At 41.0% G+C, this 21,544-nt stretch overlaps 2 protein-coding genes across 8 annotated transcripts in view; both read right to left on the bottom strand.

Annotated features, from left to right (window-relative positions):
• The window catches only part of fmnl3 (formin-like 3), a 29,657-nt gene extending 23,914 nt beyond the window's left edge, over positions 1-5,743 (bottom strand). For all 7 annotated transcript variants that reach the window (XR_003299259.1, XR_003299260.1, XR_003299262.1 and 4 more), the window contains exon 1: positions 5,153-5,743. Coding sequence is in view for 4 of the 7 variants with exons in the window: in XM_026367454.1 (XP_026223239.1) it covers positions 5,153-5,266 (114 nt within the window). In the remaining 3 variants the exon portion in view is untranslated. The remainder of the gene's footprint in view (positions 1-5,152) is intronic.
• Positions 5,744-6,076: 333 nt separating this feature from the next.
• Positions 6,077-18,622, bottom strand: esyt1a (extended synaptotagmin-like protein 1a). Its single transcript, XM_026368456.1, has 31 exons — positions 18,078-18,622; positions 17,193-17,234; positions 16,147-16,281; positions 15,832-15,905; positions 15,520-15,592; positions 15,337-15,426; positions 15,184-15,239; positions 13,815-13,935; positions 13,421-13,597; positions 12,908-12,990; positions 12,712-12,760; positions 12,539-12,628; positions 12,210-12,305; positions 12,050-12,121; positions 11,886-11,972; positions 11,472-11,621; positions 11,088-11,270; positions 10,681-10,857; positions 10,511-10,593; positions 10,383-10,431; positions 10,188-10,277; positions 9,284-9,379; positions 9,088-9,159; positions 8,905-8,991; positions 8,638-8,784; positions 8,006-8,136; positions 7,823-7,918; positions 7,596-7,727; positions 7,399-7,504; positions 7,204-7,253; positions 6,077-7,106 (listed from the first exon to the last, which is right to left on the bottom strand). Exons 1-31 carry the CDS (start codon positions 18,402-18,404, stop codon positions 7,079-7,081), a joined length of 3,249 nt encoding a protein of 1,082 aa, XP_026224241.1. The 5' UTR covers positions 18,405-18,622; the 3' UTR covers positions 6,077-7,078.
• Positions 18,623-21,544: the final 2,922 nt, after the last annotated feature.

The following is a 21,544-nucleotide window of genomic DNA, read 5'->3' as shown; positions in this document are numbered from 1 at the left end:
TTAACATGCGTAGGCTCTTTAAATGAGATTACAGCAGTTCCTATGAGTGTCTACAAAAAAAAAAAGTAGAGGGGCACAAAAGGCACCAGGGGATGAGGCCCCCGTTTCTAAAACAACACTGACTGACAGAGTCTACATTGTACTGAGGAGGAAACTACTCCAACCAACAACCTTGTTGCAGCTGCTTTACAGCAGCATGCAAACCCCCCACCCCACTGTCAAACACAAATGCACACACAGATGCACGTAAAAAAAAAAAAAAAAAACATATTCACATATTTATGAAAATGGAAAAAGCATGCAGTTTCTTTACACAAATGAATAAATTTACAACATAAGTTGTAAACAACAACTTATGTGTACTTAAAGTGCAGTTTCTGAGGTCGAAGAGTCGAACAAAAATCTGTATCTGACAAACAAATACTAATTTAGGACATTTTGCAAACGTCCAACCACAACTTTTTTTTTTTACACTTTCATTGTGCGACCAATTCAACCGATGAATATGATATGTTACTTTAACATCGTAACAGCTGCTGGTGTACATTTCTTTTTTTAGTTTGGGGCCATGCAAGTTGGTTCTATTAGTTTCCTGATTTTGTTTTACTGAACCAACCTGAACAGACTTACAGGGTGTGGACTTCAGAATGCAATTTAGTTTGTCCTTAGCAAGAAAACTGATGACAATGATTAATAATGAATTATCCAACTCTGGTTGATATAATGAAGAAAACTCAATGTTAGACCCAGTCAGTCATAGTCTCCAACTTGACCTTAGCTTTTCAAAATAACTACAAGGAGTGAAATGGAGAAGCACTAAAACACCCCATAAAGCCCAGTCCAGACAGGGGAATTGCAGCCTGAGGGTGCAGAGAGCCAGGTGGGCAGCCCCGTGCTGCCTGCGCTCCTGGTCTAAACCAAGTTAAACGTGTGCACTCAATTCCCATAATTTCCCTCTTCCTGGGATATGGTGCTGGGTGGCTGTGCCAGATATACGCACTCTTTCAACTCAAGTGACGTAACAAACACATTTTCTCTTTTTAGAAAAGGCGAATGGCGATGATGATCTGTGTGTGAGAAAGGGAGTGGCAGATACATCAGGTCCATAAATAAAGTAAAACCACCATTAAACAAATAAAAATGATTTAGGCTTTGTGTGCAATAAACACATTGCACAGCTTGACTCCATTAGTTCCACTTGAGTGGCATCTATCAGACACTGCAGTTTTCTTTAGACTTCAGCCATCAAAAAACAGTGACTTCACACAAAGCGCTGGAGATACATTGTCAGCACGTCTGACTTTACTACATCGGCTTAATGCTAACGTCTACATCTGTGCTTTTCCTAACGTTTGCACAACTTAATTGTGAGATTTCCCTCTGAACAATCAAACCTCAAAAGAAAAGCTGCGATGGCACATCTAAGCATGATGCAATCTGATGTCAGAGTATAAAAGATGTGGGAAGTTGAGCAGACAAATCAGTTTGGATAGTTTCCAGTGCAATTAAGTGGTGTAAATAATCCCATGCTGCCGCCGTAACAGCTCTTATTAAATATGTGTGCACTGTTTAAAAATGTTGGTAAGATCATTATGACCAAGAACAGTGGCAGACCGCCAGTTCAAAGGGAAATTTCTCTCTCTGCGTTCTCCTATGGCCTCAGCCTAGACTAGACCACAGGAATCCAGCAGTGGATTGGTGGATTCAGGCACTTTGAAAGAGGATCCGAGGCCAGACCTGCACCTTTGAAAATGCCACTCACTCATCTCACATAATTTTCATAAGGACAGAGCCATATGGAGAAAGTTATTTTATAGACCAGACCCACAGTGAGAATGGATTTGGGGAATGGAAAAGTAGGAAACACTGACTGAGTGAGTGAATTAAGTTCCACTTCGATTTCAGACTTGCACAAATCCAAGAACAGGCAAAAATTAACAACGACAAAGAGGAGAAATAAACTACCAAGATATTGATACGACCTATATGCTGTGCAAATACATTTGTCTATCTTTTAGGGCTAGACAGATTTACAGTATATCGTTCTGAATTAATCACGTTATGCATCGCTGGCAGCCTGCAGGAACACACAGTTCTTATTGTAAAAGAAATCAACCACAATGACCACAGGCTACAATGCAATTTCCCCTGTAAAATGAAGAGAGGAAAATGCCAGGCAGCTGTTTCCAGCCACAAAAGACGGAGCTGAAACCGTTTCTGAGGATGCTGGACAAAAGACACAAGAAGAAGCGAGATGATGCTTTTAGCACATGCTGCTGGTTAGCCCTGACCCAGACATTTTATTAGCAGAACACATGGAGTAGTCGAAGCTAAACCCGGGGTCTTGCCCCTCCTCCACTGCCCTCTACAGTGAAGCGGCCCTGTTAAAGTCATTAGCTCAGGGATATTACTACACTGGCGAAGGCTGCTGCACCCATGACATCATAATGGGCTGCTGTCAGTCCATTGGGACGTCTGTGGGCTGTGTCTGGGAGACCATGCAGATGCAGACATTCATTTACACCAGTATGCCGTCAAAAAGCAGGCAACACAGTGGTCAAGAAGAGGGAAATCACCCGTTTGACAATATCTATTTATGGAGCGTGTTTTAATTTTTGAGGCTGCAACGTAACCACTTACGTCTCTGATAACAAACACTGAAGGAAGAAATCTCAAATTTACAGAAAAACCAACGCAAACTCTCTCAGACTATTTTTGGCATACATGAGAGTTTGGATGGAGCACCCAGAGCTACAGCGTGTGCCAGATGCCAATGGCATGGCCATGTCTTTCTGAAGAGCTCCAATCACAAAAACAGAAGTTTTTCATGCACCTTTATCTCTTTACAAGGGGTAAGCAGGGCAAAGAGAAGACTATTGTCTAATGAGAAGACTAAAATATACCAGCATATTGTTCTTTTCCACAAAGTAGAGGAAACCTGGAGCTACAGTGGGGTAGGGTGGGGTGGGGTTAGGGAGCTTGAAAACTTTTCCCAGTCAAACACACAACTGAAATGTTGAGTCTACTGCCTCTTGCATAGAAATCATCTGCTCTGCACGGCTTAACATAATAACAGGGATTGAGTTTGTGTTGCAGGGCAGTCAAACAACTGCAGACTGTTCCAGTCTCTAGACAGACTGTATGCTGGTAAAAAAAAAAAGTATTTCCAGCCTTTCTTTACGGGAAATGTCAAGGGTAAGAATCTTTTTAGAATGGTAAATCCATCAGTCACATGGAAAAAAAAACATAGTTTCATCAAAAATGTCTTTTTATAACTACCCACTTACTGACACAGTGCATGGAAGAGACACAACTTAAACTGTCATAATAGTGCTTATTGTACAGTGCACTACAGTGTATAATCGTCATAATAGCTGAGACTTAGCACAGCAGCCAGCAAGCAGGCTTTGAATGGCCTCTCGCTGTGCCAGTCTCTTCATATGAGGATTTCGCTCTATGGCTTGCTGATAAACCTGGCAAGCAAATGACGGCACTGATCCAAAAACACGGAGCGTCGACGAGACCTTCAAGAATGGGACTGTGTGAGTGATGCTGTGAGGTTCTCATGTCTCTGCTGTTTGATGCTGTAATTAAGATCTTAAAGAGTTGAAATTCCAGGCCGGGCGTGGTTACGTAGAAATATGGAGTGAGGAGCACAAAATAAGCACCTGTGAGGACTCCTTATGCTACTGTACTGCTGAACACATAAACAAACTCTGTATTAAATATCCTTTGAATGTTTGTATTTGTGTGCTCTGTTTCTCTGAGCCTGTTGAGATGGATTACTCACACTGTACTTGCACTGTGTGAAATGTCGATCTATATGTTTTTTTTTTGTTGGCATGTGAGTGAAGCCTAGCAACTCAGGAAGTGTGAATATGACTAAACTAACAGTCAGGCGATGTAAAAGATGTAAAGGGGCCAAAGTAGCATCCTCATGTAACTATGTCAATAAAATACAAACAAGACACCCTATTGATGCCATGATGTACGTTACCCAGTAGAAACGTTTCAGGTGGTTGCCTAGCAGCCTCACAGCCATAGTGATCCTGTAAAACCACAACTAGTTGTTTGCAGTCTTCAGTTTCTTTTTCAGATTAAACAAATAGAATAGAAACTGATAACTAGGTTGATAAGATTTGTTCTTTATATATATATATATTCTGTCAGACACTTCAATGACTGCTCATTGCCACAGGACTAGATATGTTATTTCCCACCCCTGGAGATGAATGACTGCAGAACCAAATGCTTTACATGAGGAAGTTCACGTGATAACCCCCCCCCCCCCCCCCCCACAAAAAAAAAAAAAAAAAAAAGGAAAATCTGAAAAATCCCCTCTTGATGCATCAAAAACTGAACAGGATCTGTCATCGTTCGTCAAGCAGGATGACAGATCACTTGACTGTGTTGATAGTCGGTAGAAGTGGGTGTTGTTGTTCTCGTTCTGACAAAGCGCACAGACAGCTCAGCTCCAGCCTGATGTGGAGTGTGGTGGGAGGAGAGGAGAGATGGGAGGGGAGGGGAGGGGAGGGGAGAGACTCGTCGGGTGTGGGAGTTTTGGGGGAATTCAGAAAATGCTGCTTTCAGATGCTCAGGCTGCAGCGGAAAAAAAAAAAACTTTAAACAAACCCAAAGTGAGGAGCTGCACAGTGCAGCGTCCCTTCCCCTGTTTCTTTGTCGAACAGACCCTTTCCTCCTCTCCCCCCCCCCCCCTCACTGTCCACGCTGTGCTCAGTGTTCACTTCAGCCCAGTTGTCTGACTTTAGACGAGACAAAAGAACCGCAGGAGGAGAGGGGGCAGCAGGCAGCGAGGGAGGGGTGGGAGGGAGAGCACAGGTCGACTCATTGAAAACATCAGCAGCTCATAGTAGGACGATCGGGGGAGAGACAGAAATAAATACACACGGAACATCACTTTTTTTCTATTTTAGCAACAACACCCTCCTCTATCAGGAATGTTTATGGAGGAAATTAATTTATGAGGCAGTTTGGCGCATAGAGTCAAAACAAAAGTGTTATAATAATAATAATAATAATAATGATGATAATAATAATGGCATACATCCTTAAATTAATAAACCACGCACAGGTGAATGTGTTTGAGACAAATGTGCTACGCCACAACAAGCTGAGGATGACTGCCACTCACCAAAACGATGGCAAACTTCTCCTCCAGCTCGGTGGGGTCAGGCATGGGCACCTTCAGAGGCATGATGTGATGCTTCATCTCCGACTGGCCGTCCACACTTTCTATATTACCCATCTTGTTTCTCCACTATCCTCGGCTTGAACTGCTGTAATCCTCCAGTTGGTAATAATCCGAATGAAGAAGTGAGTGAAAAGTGAAAAAGAAAAAAAAAAAAGAAAAGTATTCCCACAGTTTCATTAACGGATTAAAAATCCAAATAATCCACTTGGAGATAAAGTCGAGATAAAAAGCTGACAGTGCAGTAGGCTCGTGTTACTGCCCCAAAATGCCATTTACACTTACTCACGCGTTTAGGTTTACAGTGAACTCCACTGTAAGTTTCCCTTCTTCACTTACTTTCAATAGCAACAATCAAAGTGCGGCTGCTTTCTCTTCCAGAAAGTAGTTTCTACTTTGCCCGGCCAATCCATCACTTACTACAGATTTCCCCCCATTGCGACAAACAACATCCAAACACCGAGCAACAGTTTCTTTGAGTTGCTGCTCAACTTTCTTGGCTCCGACGTGTTTCCATTCATTATTGTTGTGTGATCCTGATTAGACGCTCCGCTGTCGCCTCCACTCAGAGAGCAGGGTTTCTCCTCTGGTCACGCCCCCCCCCTCCAGCTGCGAAGGCGGGGGATCCTGTTGGCTTAAACACCTGTCAATCACTCGCTACCTCCCCCCCCCCCACCTCTCACATCTGTAGGCAGCGAGTCGACTTGCAGCTGGAAATCAAAGTGAGGCTCCTCAGCGCTTTGTCGCGACCTGGTGGCAAAATATGACACTGATCTATTTAAAAAAAGAGCTTTACACGTGTCCAAGAGTGAAGTTGAAGTAAACACACCACACAAATGAAGTCACAAAGCTGTTTGGATTCATGAGAGTGCAAACTTTAATCAGCAACTTCAGCAGCTACATGATGATATGTGCAAATAATGTCAAAGCACAGCAGTTCTTGGTTTTATTTTTATTTTTTTTGCCTCTACAGTTAAAATGGTATTTTCTTTCCATTACCACAAATCAGTGTCCAGGCCTTTTGTGGTGAGGCGACATGGTGGTGCATGGAAGAGCTCCCACCACTTCCCTACAATGTTTGCTCGCAACAGTTTTTCCTGAAAAACAAATTGCAAACGTGGCCGAGAGCTTCAGCCTGCTGCATGCAGCGCTACCAAACACAAAGAAGCACTGAGTGGTAAAACAGCAGAGATGTGTTTTGAGTATCTACAAAGTTGTCTCTTCATAAAAGCACAGTGATTTAGACTCTGCTTACAGTATTATTAGCATTACCTCTGCTTTCAGTGGTAATATGAGGGTCGAGGTTTATTATAGGCTACTTTATATACTTTATTTAAAAAAGAGACTTTCATTTGAATTGTGCACAGTTTTATAACACTTAAGGCAATAATATGAACGTATATACACAAAGAAATATCTGAAAATGTTGGACGAGTGTAAAAATAATTAAAAGGAATCTCTCAGTTGTGTAGGATACTGAAAATCCATAAAACTTGAGCATAGCTTAGGACATTAACCACAGTATAAGCCCTTTTTAAAATCAGAACAGGACTTGTATTTGCTTTCAAATGTATATAAACTCTGTAGGTTGTACAACATAGTTGCATTTTTATCAAATATCTATTCAGTCAAAATATTCTACTGAAGATTCAGTCTGACCAGAACAATTAACACTGTACGGATGATAAGCTACATGTAATGCTTCTCCTCATAAATACTGATGAACTGTGTTTTTGTGGAGCAGATGTGTCATTGTTTTTCTCTTCAGTGATGGATTTTAAGTTAAGCTCAATATACAAACACACAAATCACAGACCACAAAGGCAACAATTATCTAAATATATGACTATTGAGCAAGCATAGATTCTTCTAGTTGGGCTCTGCTACCAAATCGTACCTAGAAAAACAGAAAGAATAAAAGTCATGGTTTAAATTGTATATTTAAACAACTTCATTATTGCACAACACTGTTCAGTAGCTGTTTAAACCAATACCATTGTGTGACACCGGTCTTGAGGTCAATTTGGTCCAGGTCCAGCTGCAACTGAGATAAAAAGAAAAAAGATAATCTGATGTATCACATTTCACGTTTCTCTGCCTCTTGTGATAATCACTGTGTCAGCTGCAAGATATTTATGTGAGCTTGAGCAATAGCTAGCTGCAGTTCGAATAGGACTGATGATGTATACCTTGCCGATAAGCTCCCGCTCTCTGCTCATGAAGGAGACACTGTTCTTCACAGACAGGTCCAGTCGTCTCTGTGTGGACTCCTCGAGAGAGAAATCAAAGTCGAACCTATGGGACGAGAGAGAAAGTTGGTAAAGGACAACTGCTGTACACCCACACTTCTTTCACCACAATCAGTGTCTCGTTCGTTTGCGTTAACCTCTCATTAAATTCTGGGTTGAGGTCTCGCTTCTTGGTGGACGTTCTTCTCTTGGTGGTAGCCTTCTTGTCAGGCAGCAGGATGAACGAAACATAAGGGTCTGCACCATCTTTGGAGCAGGCCGCCAGGGCTCTGTATGTGCAATAAAGTCACAGTAGCAACATATGATGGTACCGGCCACTAAAGGTAAAATAGGCATTAAGGATGAAATGTAATGTCATAGAGACCTGCAGGAGTGAACAGTGATGAAGAGTCTGCTTTCCTCTGTGGAGTAGCTGATGGTAAGCTTCACTTGAGCTGTGGTGTTTCTATTATCACTGGCTCTAAAGTGGAGACCATGTGATTATCAATGTTATTATTAATATCATGCCTATTTATACATCGACGACTAGATGACGTGTGTTACTCACACGGGGAATCCAGCTCTGTGTCTGAGGTCTAGATGGGAAGGATCCCATCTGGGGATGACTTCTCCTTCAGCGGGGTCACTGCCTGCATCCCCTGGAGCCTTACGGCACGTGGCCAGTTGAGTGTCCAAGATCTGCAAGATACGGAAGCCATGTCAGCTGCAAAATAATCATATATATTTTTTGTCTTTATAATTTAACAAGAATAAGCTGACGCTGCTACTGTGAGCTCTTTAATGAAACATTGTTCTTTGGCAGATATTTGTACACTTTGGCCTTTGCCTAAGATCTCTGACACAGGCCACAAGAGTGATTTTCAACAACCCTGTGTTAATATATAGATTGCCACTGTCTTTCAGTTGTATTTCCAAAAATACAAAGTATTCCTTTGCGCTTACTTACCCACCAAAACACAGTGAGTTTTGTAACGCACATAGGATTATGTATGAGGTACAGCATATTGGACCAAGAGTAGAATATGTCATGTAGAGTAAGTACAGTATTCAGTACATGTCAATTCCACACAGTAGCCTCTGAACTACAAAACCACAAGTAATGTGGATCGAAAATATGCAATCACATGAACACACAGCATGTGACCAGCACACACAAAATTAGCAGCATGTTGTCAGTACCTTGAGAGTGGCCCTCAGTAGTATCTGGCTCTCTGGCAGAGCGCCATCCAGATTGAGCCAGCGATCCAGCACCAAGCCCGACTCAGTCAGTACTTCCTGGAGAGGAAGTGTCAGGGACCCAAGGGCCTGGCCCCAGCTGTGGGAGAGCTGGATAAAACCCACAGTATAAACACACTTGTATCATAAAAGGTTAGCTAATAAGAGGTAATCAGTTTGATCTGCCTTGACAACACATAGTTCAGACAAAAATATTCGAATTTTTTTTACCTTGACTGTAAGTATTTCCTCTCGAGGGTCACGAACCAAAAAGTGAAAGGCTTCGTCCCATCGAGGAGATGTGGAGCGCTCACAAATCTTGGCAAAAAAACAAAGGACATATTGAGAACTTTTGTCAAAGAACGTTTTTTTTTTGTTGCACGCACAACTTCAGTGTAAAAATCCTGACCTCACCTTGGTTTTGTATGAGATGCCTTTGAGGATAATCTCAGCCCCAGCTTTTGGCTCCTTCCCACTCTTCTTCAACTGAAATGACACAAAGAATAATATAATTCAGCTACTATTCTTATCTAATATAACTTATAGCGGGGAAAAAAACAATAAACACCAAATAGAACCCTAAAGGTTGATAGATGCTGTGTGACCTCACCGGCAGGCCGTGCGCACGCTCCACGTACACAAACAGCACACCTGCTGATGGCACCACCTTGTTCTGGTACAATTGCTGGGACTGGTACTGTAGGATCTGTAGGAAGAAGAAATGATGTCACAGAGAGACAGAAAATAAGGCAGAAGAAGAGGTGTATTGTGCAATACAAATGTTTTGGTTAAAATTTCCAAGTAACAAAGATAATAATAATCTACAGAGGAGATAAGCACAGATAAACTCAATCTGCACAGTTTAATATTCTGCTCATCGTCAAAACGCTCTCTAGAAATGTGTGTTTATTACTGTTGCTAAAGAACTATTGACTTTGCCATAGCAACTAAAATACAATCAACAAAAACATGTGCTAGGTGCTCACAAAGTGTCATTGAAGGATGGCTTTTGACATTTTGACATTTTACTGTGACCGCTCTTCATGTGAAGTCTCTTACTAACATAACTCTACTGAAAAAGAAGTGGAACGAACCACAGGTCTCATTCTGTGCAAATGAGAACTGCAAAAATGCAAGTTCAGCGGACATTAATATGAAGCTCCAACAAACTGACTTATATCAGTTGGACAGCGTACTGTTGTTGTGTTCCAGCCACAAATAATCCTACATGTAAAGTATCCCTCTGCTGTGGCTCAGCAAGAAAATACAGTGCATGGAAACAAAAAGTGGAAATTTTATACAAAGAAGATTATAACTTTGGAAGATGTGTGCTTGATTTAGGTGACTCAGATGACTGAAGCCTCATATTAACTTTGGCTGAACTTCAAAATGCAATTTTGTACAAAGCCATGGCAGCATTTTTTACATTGGAGTTGGATGGAATCACTTCTCAGCATATTGCCACTATATATTAAAATAAAACAATATATATATATATATTTTTTAAAACTCACCGGCTCCAGTCTGGAAATGTCAGAGACTCTGGGCAGCCACTCCAGCACCAGGTGAACTCTACCTGACTTCACATCATTTAGTGTGTACCACTGTGTCAAGAGTGGCACAGAAATGTTCAGGTTATGATACAAATGTAAATATGCTATTATTTATAAAATCATCCATTCAGATTATTTCAACTATGTGTCACACACCGTATCAATGAATTGTCCGCTGATGATATCGCGTAGGTTAAGCTTGAACCTGCAAATAAAGGACTCAATTAGTACGATTTACATTTCTTTTCACTGACATATTTTCCTTTTCCACTGCCTGGACCCACCTTCCCAGGAAGTCATCCTGATCGATGTCCTTATCAAACAATTCAAACTGGATCTCCTGACCAGGAAGCTGTGTCAGAATCACCTATAATGTATAAAAAAGGTTTTAAATCTAATTTCATATTAAACTGAATAATTCATCATATGAGGAAAATAACTAACTAAGTAATACCTCATAGAGCTCATTCCAGAGAGGATTGAGGTTTTCTTTGATGGTGTGGCTGCGAAAGGTGATACCTGCCACACGGATCTTGACATAGGGGTCACTCTTCCCCTTCACCATACCCCCCATGAAGTTGTCCTTGGCTATCAGATTTTGTGCCTCCACCAGATTAATCCGCAGAACTCCCTGTGAGCAGAACAACAGTACAGTGTGTTTGAGTACCTCAGTAGTGCCTGCTGCTGTCTGCCTTTAGATAATAATAATAATAATAATAATAATAATAATAATAATAATAATAATAATAAATATATATATATATATATATATATATATATATATATATATATATATATATATTATAAAAAAAAAAATATATATATATATATATATATATATTTTTTTTATTATTTTTTTACCTCTGTTGCAAACTCTGAGTCAGGTGTGGTGTGCAGTGGTCGTCCTGGTGCGGGTTTTGCTAGTCCACCGGGCCCCATAGGGTTCACTTCTGATGTGATTCCCCCTTGACCCGTCCCAGACCCAGAGGATGACGGGCGAGAAGAAGGAGTTGTAGGAGTTATGTCATCACTTAGCCACAAAACCTAATAGGAGGCAAATCCAAAGTTATGGTGAGCAGATATCAAGCACACACACAAACATGAATTAAATAAGAATATTCTTTTTAAACTCAATTAAGGATGAACATAGAAAAAAAAATTAGGTTTCTGTGCGAGTTATTTTCTGTATTTCTGACCATGTGTATTTATAATATAAAGAAAAAAGGAGAGGCGTAAAGTACCAACCCTAAGCACGATTTTCATGTAGATGCGGCTGGCTAAACTAGAATTCTCCAGCTGAAACCACTGGTCCATGGTGAGTTCAGGGGTTGTCAAAATACGACTGAGTGGGATGGTCAGACTGCCAAGGGACAGAGAGCGGTCGTCGTCTTTAACCTGATTGAAAACAAAGAAACAAAACAAAAACAGCAACAGCAACAGAAAATAGGGGCTTATAATAAAAACCAATAGCCAAGGTAAAAATCTAACAAAATAAAAAAGGGTAATAGTTACAAAGAAATTACAGAGAATAGGAATTATATAATACAATTATAACAAGCAGAAGAAAATCTATTAGGTATTTTAGGTCCTATCAACACTGACTACTGTACATGCTCCTAGCCTAACTGATGAGGTGAATCATTACTGAGAATGATTTACTTGAATGTCGATGTCTTGTTTGTGAGGATCCTGAATGAAGAAGGTGAAAGCATCCTCCCACACAGGGTTGTTGGTCCCATAACAGGTCTACAGAGGGGGAGAAAGTTCATTATATACGGAGTTGTGTTTAGGCTACTGTGAGAAGGTTAGATTTTAATTCTTACCTTGCTCTCTTTGGTTGTATCCTGAACGGAAATCTGCACAATTGGGCTCGGGTCCTTATTGCCTTTTCTCATCTACAACATATCAAATACATGAATGTGGGTATCAGGTTAAACTTCAATAGCTAATGCGTGACAGTGTCTTAAATAGTGATAAACTCACAGGCAATTCAAATGCTTGGTCAAGATAGACAGCTAAAATGGCAGCAGATGGGGGATCACCCGTCTTACTGGTCAAGTTCTGGTTCTTCTGAATCACCTGGTAGAGGAAAAATAAATCAATGCAAAGAGCACATATTGAAAATTTCGTCAGATGCTAAAAATACATAAACAAAGCTTACAAACATAGCTCAAGCATACATTTTGCCACTTTATGTTTTGTATAGCATAGCTAACCTTTCATATGATTCTTATTATACTTACATAAAGATATACATACATACCAAAACCCAAAGTTCTACTGAGTACCACTAGGCGGTGCTGCCGACTCACCTCACTCAGTTTGTCAGGGGAGGAGAGCAGAGAGAGCCACTCAAGCCGGAGGTGAACACTGCCAGATGGGACGTCCCTCAGATTGAACCACTATTTACAAAAACAGAGGTCTAGTTAAACACACGTTTTCCTCGTCTGGCTGATTTCTTTAAACTTTAACAACTTTAACTTACTTCATCCACAACCTTTGCCTTCTTTACAATATCCAAATCCATCTTTACCCTGAAAGAGAGGGAGACAGACAGAGATGCAATAGTTGATAATGAATCAAATTTCAACTGAATCATGGTCCGACATAGCAAAACAGAGATGTAAATGATGTGAAAAGCACATAAGGACAGATTAAATGAATGAGAATGAATCAGCTACCTCCCCAGGAAGTCATCCTGGTCTGGGTCTTTGTCAAATACTTCCACTTCCAACTCCTGACCAGGTACTTCATGGACAATTACCTGACACACACACACACATACGCACATAAATGGGCAAAAATGCAAAACACACAACAAATATAGAAACAACCACACATGAAATAATAACACGCAGGCGTGCAAACATAATCACAATGGTTTTACTTTTATGCTTGGTAGATGTTAATTCAGTGTTATTCAGTATTTCACATTTCATAAACCACAAGAAAAGACGTGTCCCTGAGCAACAAGTGTTGCAAGAGCTCCTTATCTCAGAAACTGCAGCTTCCTCTTACCAAAGAAGTAGATAAAATCTCTAGAAAAACTGTTTATCTGTGAAGTGGCAGCGACATACTTACAGCCACAGACCATCTTTGAAGCAAGGACGTCAACATCAAGTTAAAATATACAAACTAGAGGAAAGCACATGAATGTCAAGGGAGTGTCACATGGATATTGTCTTTCCTCTCACCTCATACATCTCCCGCCACTGTGGGTTCAGATTGCTGTCTACGTGATGAGAGGTGAAGATCTGGGTTCCTACACGCAGAACAGCATAAGGGTCCGACTTCCCATCGATCAAGCCTTTGATGACTGTATCCTTGGCGGTCAGGTCCTCAGCTTCTAGCAGGTGAATACGCACAACTCCCTAGCATGTGCATAGACATGCATTCACAGAAAAATAGAATCTCAATGTCGGTCAATGAGCATCTTCACAAAACAATGGTCCATGTGTTTCATTCACAAATGTGATTCTGGTGTATGACTGTAAGGCTAGGTGTGTGCTTGCAGCTAATATGCAGAGACAAGTCTCCTTCACTGTGGGTCCATGTTTTGTCCAGGCCATTTATTACTGAGACAGTTACCCTTGGGAGAGGGGAGCGGAGCTGCGCAACGTGCAGGTCGGCCACCAGGGGAACAGTGAGACGGTTGGGGAGCACCAGGTGGGAGGCTATTGCATCCATTATCATAGTGTCCGACATGGCACTGCAAATGAATGCAAGGACGATGTTGTGGATGCACAAAGGATGGACACACAGACAAACAAACAAAGGCTAGATACTACTGTTGAACATGTGAACATGCATAAATAACATGATATCCAGGTTCTCAGCAACAGAACCAACAGGAAGCTTTGACTAAAGATGAGGGCAGTTTTCTGTGAAATCATGTTGCATAATGTCATCTAAATGATGGACACAGTTAGAAATAATGGCACACTGTCACTGAAAGTATTGCCAGAAGTAACTGATGTGTCCACGCTTCTGACAATGCTTTAAGTACATTGTTAAATGTCTGTAGGACACACACAGTGTAGAGCCTGCAATACAATATACAGTAGTGAGTATGAATGTTAACTAGAGCTGCGGTGTTTGTCAGACCCTCAGTGTATCATATCCTATTTAAAGGTACTATAGTGGGTTCTGCATTGTCCACATTCTGACATAAAAAAACGAATATACAGGTTTGGTCTCATTATGTTACATGTTGAGTATAAGACTAATATGGTCTTCCACACACACACACACACATACACACAAACACACACACACACACACACACGCCTGTAGTATTACTAAAGGCAAAATAAAATAAGATATATACTTTTATTTTGAAGAATCTAACCAATCCTAAAAAAGCTAGGAGGTGTATTACACCAAATGCTTCTACAATACTATTTTTGTGCTCCACCGAGTACTTGTCACACCCCAAGTCTGTAAATTAAGAAAAAGTACAGTACAGTGCCAATGTTCATGGTAATGAACAAAGATGTCACCCAGTTATGAAGGTAAATGTCACCTATATAGATAATAGCCTCTTGATAACAATGAAGGTCTGTGTCAGTACAAATATTTCATTGTTGGTTTATGGGTTTAGGGGATGTGTTGACAAGAGCCAAAAGTCACATTGTCAACATTATCCTTTATGTATGTAACCATACAGATCTATCCAAGATGTTTAAGCACTGCTATCTGTTTTACGTAACAGGGAAATCCTCTTGAATGTGTGACAATTGAAGTGGCTAAATAAATAATACATTCTCTGAAACATATGCATCAGTTCCAAACAGTGCAGTCTCAAACCTTTATACATGCTAAAAACTCCTCTACTTGTCAAACAGACACTCCTCATTAAAAACACACCCAAAGCAAACACCAGACAGACACAACGGATCAGTGTGCTCCACCCTACAGGAGGTCCACACATCATCTCATATATCATTTGTACACTCACTTCAGTCCTGGGATATCCAGCAGGTTTGTAAGTCCGGTCCAGTTGATGTCCAGTTTCTACACATATGAAACACACAATACAGCTGAAGGTAATGACATATGAGTAAACGCGGGCCTTTTCATAACAATGCAGTGCAAAAGTAAAAAGCCTCACAGGCCTGCGGATAAAAAAGAGCGTGACGGCTCCAACCAGTGGAACGTCTCCAATCAGAGGCTCGAGGATCACACGCAGCATCCCATGGAGCTACAAGAAAAAAAATATTAAGAAGGTGTTTTCAAGGCCCCTTAACTACAACTATTAATGACTACAGTAAATATTTGAAAATTATTCTCATACTTGAATTCCTTTCACTCCGGCTTTGCAGAAGTACTTTTTGATTTCGACATTGACTTCAACATCACCAGCATAGCTGCAACAGAGGAGCGGTGACAAATTCAGAGTGATGTTTCATCAAGTGAAACATCTGATATGAGTTATGAAAAAGCTGTTTTTTTGTTTGTTATGTTAAGTAAACATCAATCCTGTGTTGTCAGATAAGAACAACCGCCAATGCAGGGCTATTGATATTTCAGTGTCTGATTCAAGCGACTGTTCTGTTCCACACAAACAAGCATAAAACATGATAGAGTAATAAATGTGATGCATTACCTTAAGTACAAATCCAACATAACTTGTCTCTTATCATTTTCTGTGTGAGCCTTCACACCAACAATCTTCAAAGCCTGTGTGTAAAAAAATTTATATAAAACAAAGCAAACGAGACTGGTAGAAACAAACTGAAGTTACATTAGCACTGGTAACGATGCCATACAGATGCTCATGAAAATTATTATTGGCTATAATGTAATGTATTATCTTTATTTTCCCCTATTGATGACAATTATCTGTATGTTCCACTCTATTTGCTTGGCAATGGCTCCTTTCCAGGTTAAATTTCAGCTTTCAAGCAACCTATTGAGGTACCTTGTCTCCTATGTTGACCTTGGTGAAGCTAAGAGTCTGCAGATGAACACTTGAAGCCCGGATGGCAGGAGCAATGATGTCCACCAGCAGTTTCTCCAGATATTGGCCTATGAAGGGCCAAGCCTGCTGTAAGATCTACATGAAAGAACAAATAGACTTTCATCAAACAGCAAAGCCACAGCCTGATTGTTTAACTACACAGAGGATAAATATAATAGTCACTGAACAGTTAGTGGAACAAAAGGTATTCACTTGAACATGACAGTAACCAGCAAAGAACCATAAACACACATAGACAAACACTTCAACACCTCACAAAGCCATGACCACAAGCTGTTTGCATTGTGGTTAACAAGCTTTTCACAGAAGGCTTGTGCAAAAACCCATCTGACAGAGGATTGCATCTAAATTTTGAGCAATAGCTGGATTATCACTATCAAAGTCGTCAAATTTAATACTATACAGAGTGAGAATATACTGGGGCTAATGTATAGTATGATAGTTAGGAAGGCAGGTATGAGCAGCCAAGTCACACACCATAAAGCCTGGAGGAGAGATGGGAGCTGGTGAAAGATGAGGCCAGCAAATTGCCACTCACAATCTGTCACTGAGTTCATTACATTTTCCTCCAGAAGGCTGCTCTGAGTTATTAGTATGCACAGCCACACTTGCCCTGTACCGATGCAAACTTACTGTACTGACAGAGATAAAGAGGCTGTGATATGATCTGAGCTGTTCTCTCCCTGCCTCTTCATTACAGCGGCACATTAACTGCCCTGTTGGAGAGGCTGCAGTGGGAGCAGGGTCACTAAAGTCTGCACAAGTGTTCTGCATCTAATTATAAAGGATTCACACAATCTTTCGTTGAGGTTACTGAAATGAATCATGAACACCTTATCTTGACTTCATCTGTTGTTTCCTTTACTGTGGTAAGAGTTTATTTAAATAAAATAGAGGATGTTTTTATCATACAAGATGCTGAAAGAGAATGTGTTTTTAAAATATATAGCTGGACATATGCCATTTAAAAGGTAAAACACAGATACCTTATTCACCCACTCCACTTTTTCCACATCTGGAAAGTTGACCTGTGAACGAGTAATATGGGTCAGACATATGTGCAACATACATAACTAGACACATTTATTAGGAGGCAGTAACTAATTTATTAGTAAGGCAGTAAGAAGGAGAGAGTAGTGAAAGATTTTTTTTGATCACAGCAAAAAATTCAGGAAGCCATCAACCTCATGCAGCAAATTAACCTCTAAACCTCAGCCATGAGATCTAAACATGAGATCTATGTGGCCTTTAAACACACACACACACACCAAGCACTCACAGCAACACACACTGACTTTATCCACCCTCGCTCTCTATCCAGATATGGTGGTCCTGTGTTTTATGAGTCATCAAGTTTTCGGAGCCAGATAAGGTCAAACAGCAGTTCCAACTTAGTGCATCAGGAGGAGGAAACACACAGACAGTTTCTCTTATTGCTAGATGAATTGTTTCATAATAGACGTGCATTTCCAGGGTCCTCAGTATCATTCCTCCCCACGATTCCACAAAAGAAACCTCCTTTGACATGTTTCAGCTTCAAATTCCTCTGTGTTTGTGCAGACTAATGCCTCCAGCACTGCACATTGGGAATGTCTAAATATGGGGCTGGTCAGGGACAGGAGGAAAATACAGGGACACCCATGTACATGTTTATCTAAGTGTTTCCATGAAGCAGCAGTCTCTCTGTATATGTGTGCACCGTTTGTAACTTGTAAACAAATCAGGAGCATACATGGAACAGTGTATCACTGTGATGAAAAGTGGATGAGAAGCAACTCTACTGCCTGACAGATGTGGCAGATGGTACAATGTGCAGAGAAAGAGCTCGACAGGCGGTGAACTAACCGGTGAGTGTGGATACATGCACTTACCCAAGTAGGTAAATCCCTTTTGGTTCTGAAAGCCTTTTCAGTGGTGAATTCCCTCTCGTTCTCCAAGAGGTACATTGCAGACTTGAGCCTCATCAATTTCTCCAGGCGACTGTGTTTCCATCCTATGTAGATCATCAGACCGAACAGGACAACAGTGATGCTGAAGCCATAGTATCCGGCCAGGTAGACCGGCAGAAGCGCACCGAGGCATTTTCCAAATGACCACAACACACTGACTGCGCGTTCCCCGTGGGCCTGGTTCGGTAAGGCCGGAGCTGCGTCCGCTGTGTCTGCCGTCATGCCCGGCTCTGCATCCGCGGTGGGCATCGCACGATCTGTTTGACTTCACCGGCTCAACCTAGCCTTCAGCTACCCTGCTTCAGCGACTGACTGAGTGGCAAGAGCCAGTGAGGAGCTACTGGTGTATTATAGAAATCATCGATCTGTTGCCAGCGCACTGAGGGGACTTCGCTGAGCTCCCCGTGTGTTCCGCAAGGCACTGAAACGGGCTATTCCGTGTTTCATTTACGTGTAGATCAAACCAGAGCAAACACAGATCGGAACAGTGAGGGCGGGCTCTGCTTCAAGCCCTCCTTCACGTAAAACCAGCGGAGATCCTAGAATTAACTTGTAGCGTGACGCACTGACTCGGGCGGAGCGTGTTGCAGCCTCAGTGAACGGCAGCGCATTTTAACTGAGCACACCAGTGTAAAATCGCCATCACCCTGTAAAATAAAGAAATAAACACCACCTGAAATGTAAAATAAGAAGAGGATAATACTGTAAGGATGCACAGAAAGCTCAGCCCGCTGTCTTTTTTCTTTTTTTTTTTTTTTACATAATCCAGACATAAATCGTGCTGCATGCGCAAGCGCTCCTCTCCACTGCAGCAGCTCTCACAACCAAGCACGACACCGTCAGCGGGTTCATTCACATAAAGGTGTTATTCGCTCGTTATAGAGTTGCACACAGGTAAGTCAGCAAGTCAGCAAGTCAGCAAGTCAGCGCGATGTTTACTCTACAAGAGAAGATCAGATCATATGCCCTGAGCGCGCAGATGAACTGAGCTGCGTCGGGCACTCGAGGCATCGTGTCATTAACAGCAAAGACAAACTGTGGCACGGTTGCCGGGATAGGGCCAATTATCTCTTTGCTCAGAGGGTGAAGCGTTTGATCATCCTAAGTCTCTGTAAACACAAGCAGACACATGAAGAAGCTGCAGCCAGTACAGAAAAGAGGAGCCAGGGTGTGTGTTGCGTTATAATACAACATTTCACACATGTGCATAGAAGTGAAATAGGTTTTCACTCCTACAGCCATTCTCCAGATTCGTTTTATTACATTTTCACACGCATGCATGTATTTTGTTGTCTGTGCGTTTTGATTCAGCAGCTGTCTTTGTTTGTTTGTTTGTCACATGCCTGTTTTGTTATTAGAAAAACGGTGTTTCTGGAAAAATATCACACATCTTCCAAACCACAGCAGCTTATCTCAGCACTTTGGAAAACATCACAAGCAACTGAACCCCCCCCCCCCCCCCCCAAGCAGGATCCTTTACAATCAAGATACTGTAATAGACCAAACAAGTAATCAATTTTAAATGCCAGATAATCATGTTTACAAATGATTAGTTTCTATTCTGTTCAGGGAGATGATAATAATAATAATGGCTTTACTGATGTAGATGCTAGAAATATGAGGCAGTCAACAACACGGCTCCAAGCCAGCACACTGCAACGTGAATCCACATTTGTTCACATGTTTAGCATCTTGTGCACATTTTGGTTGATGACCACAACGTCAGGACCTCAGTAAAGAAGCACTTCTAATGAAAACTGCTGTTTTCTCCCTAGGCAGGGAGAAGCAGAAGTAGCAGTCACAGGATGATGAGTCTTTTCTTCAATGTGGAAATGACACAGTAAAGGCCAAGTGATTTAGTAAAAACAGAGTTCAAATAGGGCCCGATGTTAGTCAGATGTCACTTTAACATTTGCCAGCACTTGTTTACATGGATTTAATGTCAACAAAGCAAAACAGAAAAAAACTTAATTGAATAGACAAAGAAAATCTAATTCAGCCTCTGTTCTGTGTCACACAGAGGATTCACTATTCTGTTAATACTTTTATTCTTAACTATTGAATTTCCTAACAACCACACTATACATCTCATTCATTGAGGAAAGATGACTTTCATGGGACTCTGTGGATTGCTTAAAAAGGTTACTGGGCAAATAGTTAATTTGGGGACTGTGGGTGGTGCATCATCTGTTCCTTCGGCTACATTACTACAACATGAACTACTCCATCTACTGGACATTTTAGTGCAGCAGAGGCTATATGGAGCTTATCTGGAATTCCCTGATTTACCTCTAAAAGCACAGGTGCAGCATAGAAAGTTTAGTTTTGAAAGGCAAGTCTAAAACATGGGGATGCTATGTGTTACCACCCCAACATAATAAGAATCCTAAAACTAAAATCTGCTTTCACTGATCAGCACAGAGTCAGCAGTGTTTGGCTGGTGCAATGTTATATCATTTATTTGACTTAGGCTACATGCTCCAGTTGGCTCAAGTCAACATCACCAAAGCACTTGAATAAACAAGTCATAATTCAAGTTACACATGCAGATGTCGTTATAGTAAATAGACACATCGGTCATATTGCTATTACATCCAACTGAAGTTTAAAAACATGTTAAGCCGGGGTGCTGTTTGGTGGCTGAGTCTAGTGCTCTGATCTGTTCAGTTTCCTTTGAACTGGCACAAATCTTATAAACAAAATAACACCAAACATTATTCTTTCACGTAAAACGAAATACTTTTAATTTTGCAGGGTGGTGTCACGTCAGGTAGTTGCAGTGGTATTAATACGTCTATTCAGGAACTGCATTTAAGTACATCTCTGCACTTGCCTTGTTTCCATTTTTGCTTTTCCTTACTGCCTTATTTGAAAACTACTCATCTCCTAATTTGTAACATAAATATGAAGCATTGTTGTAAATTACCATGGCCCAGCAACGTGAGGTGGTTTAAAGCTCTTCACTTTGGGAATGTACAACATAAAAATTTTTCTAATTTCAGTGCAGTCATAGAAAATGATGCAACTCTGCACTGAGAAACCTGACTGGTAAATTGGGTATCTTTACACTTAGAAAATGTATATATAGAATCTGAATAGCCACTTGACATTGGCTCTCTGACGCTGAATCAGTCAGTACAGTGTCACTTGGTCTTTTAAGTACCAACATCCCCAAAAACCCATTTAGCCTGAGTGCACAACTCATAACATTTAGTTGTTCTATTGCTAGTACACATCAAAATGTGCATGAAAAATGCCTGTTGACTACCTGAGACAGCTGAAGGCAACTTAAACACATTCACCACTTCCTGAATAGTATTTCTAACACTTGGGAAATTAAAAATCCAAATTTGTTCTTAAAAGCAAACAGAATTAAAAATTGCTCAAGA

This window comes from Anabas testudineus, chromosome 7 (genome assembly GCF_900324465.2).
Source record: "Anabas testudineus chromosome 7, fAnaTes1.2, whole genome shotgun sequence".
NCBI classification, from domain to species: Eukaryota; Metazoa; Chordata; class Actinopteri; order Anabantiformes; family Anabantidae; genus Anabas; species Anabas testudineus.
Note: the sequence above shows the minus strand (reverse complement) of the source record. Positions and strands in the feature narration are given on the sequence as shown.

Excerpts from the sequence above, each read along its gene's own strand:
- esyt1a (XM_026368456.1), bottom strand. The coding sequence starts at position 18,404 with ATGCCCACCGCGGATGCAGAGCCGGGCATGACGGCAGACACAGCGGAC. Across the intron at positions 11,973-12,049 it reads ATACAACCAAAGAGAGCAAG|ACCTGTTATGGGACCAACAA; the intron begins GTAAGAATTAAA and ends CCCCCTCTGTAG. Across the intron at positions 7,919-8,005 it reads CACAGAGCTGGATTCCCCGT|AGCCAGTGATAATAGAAACA; the intron begins GTGAGTAACACA and ends TCTCCACTTTAG.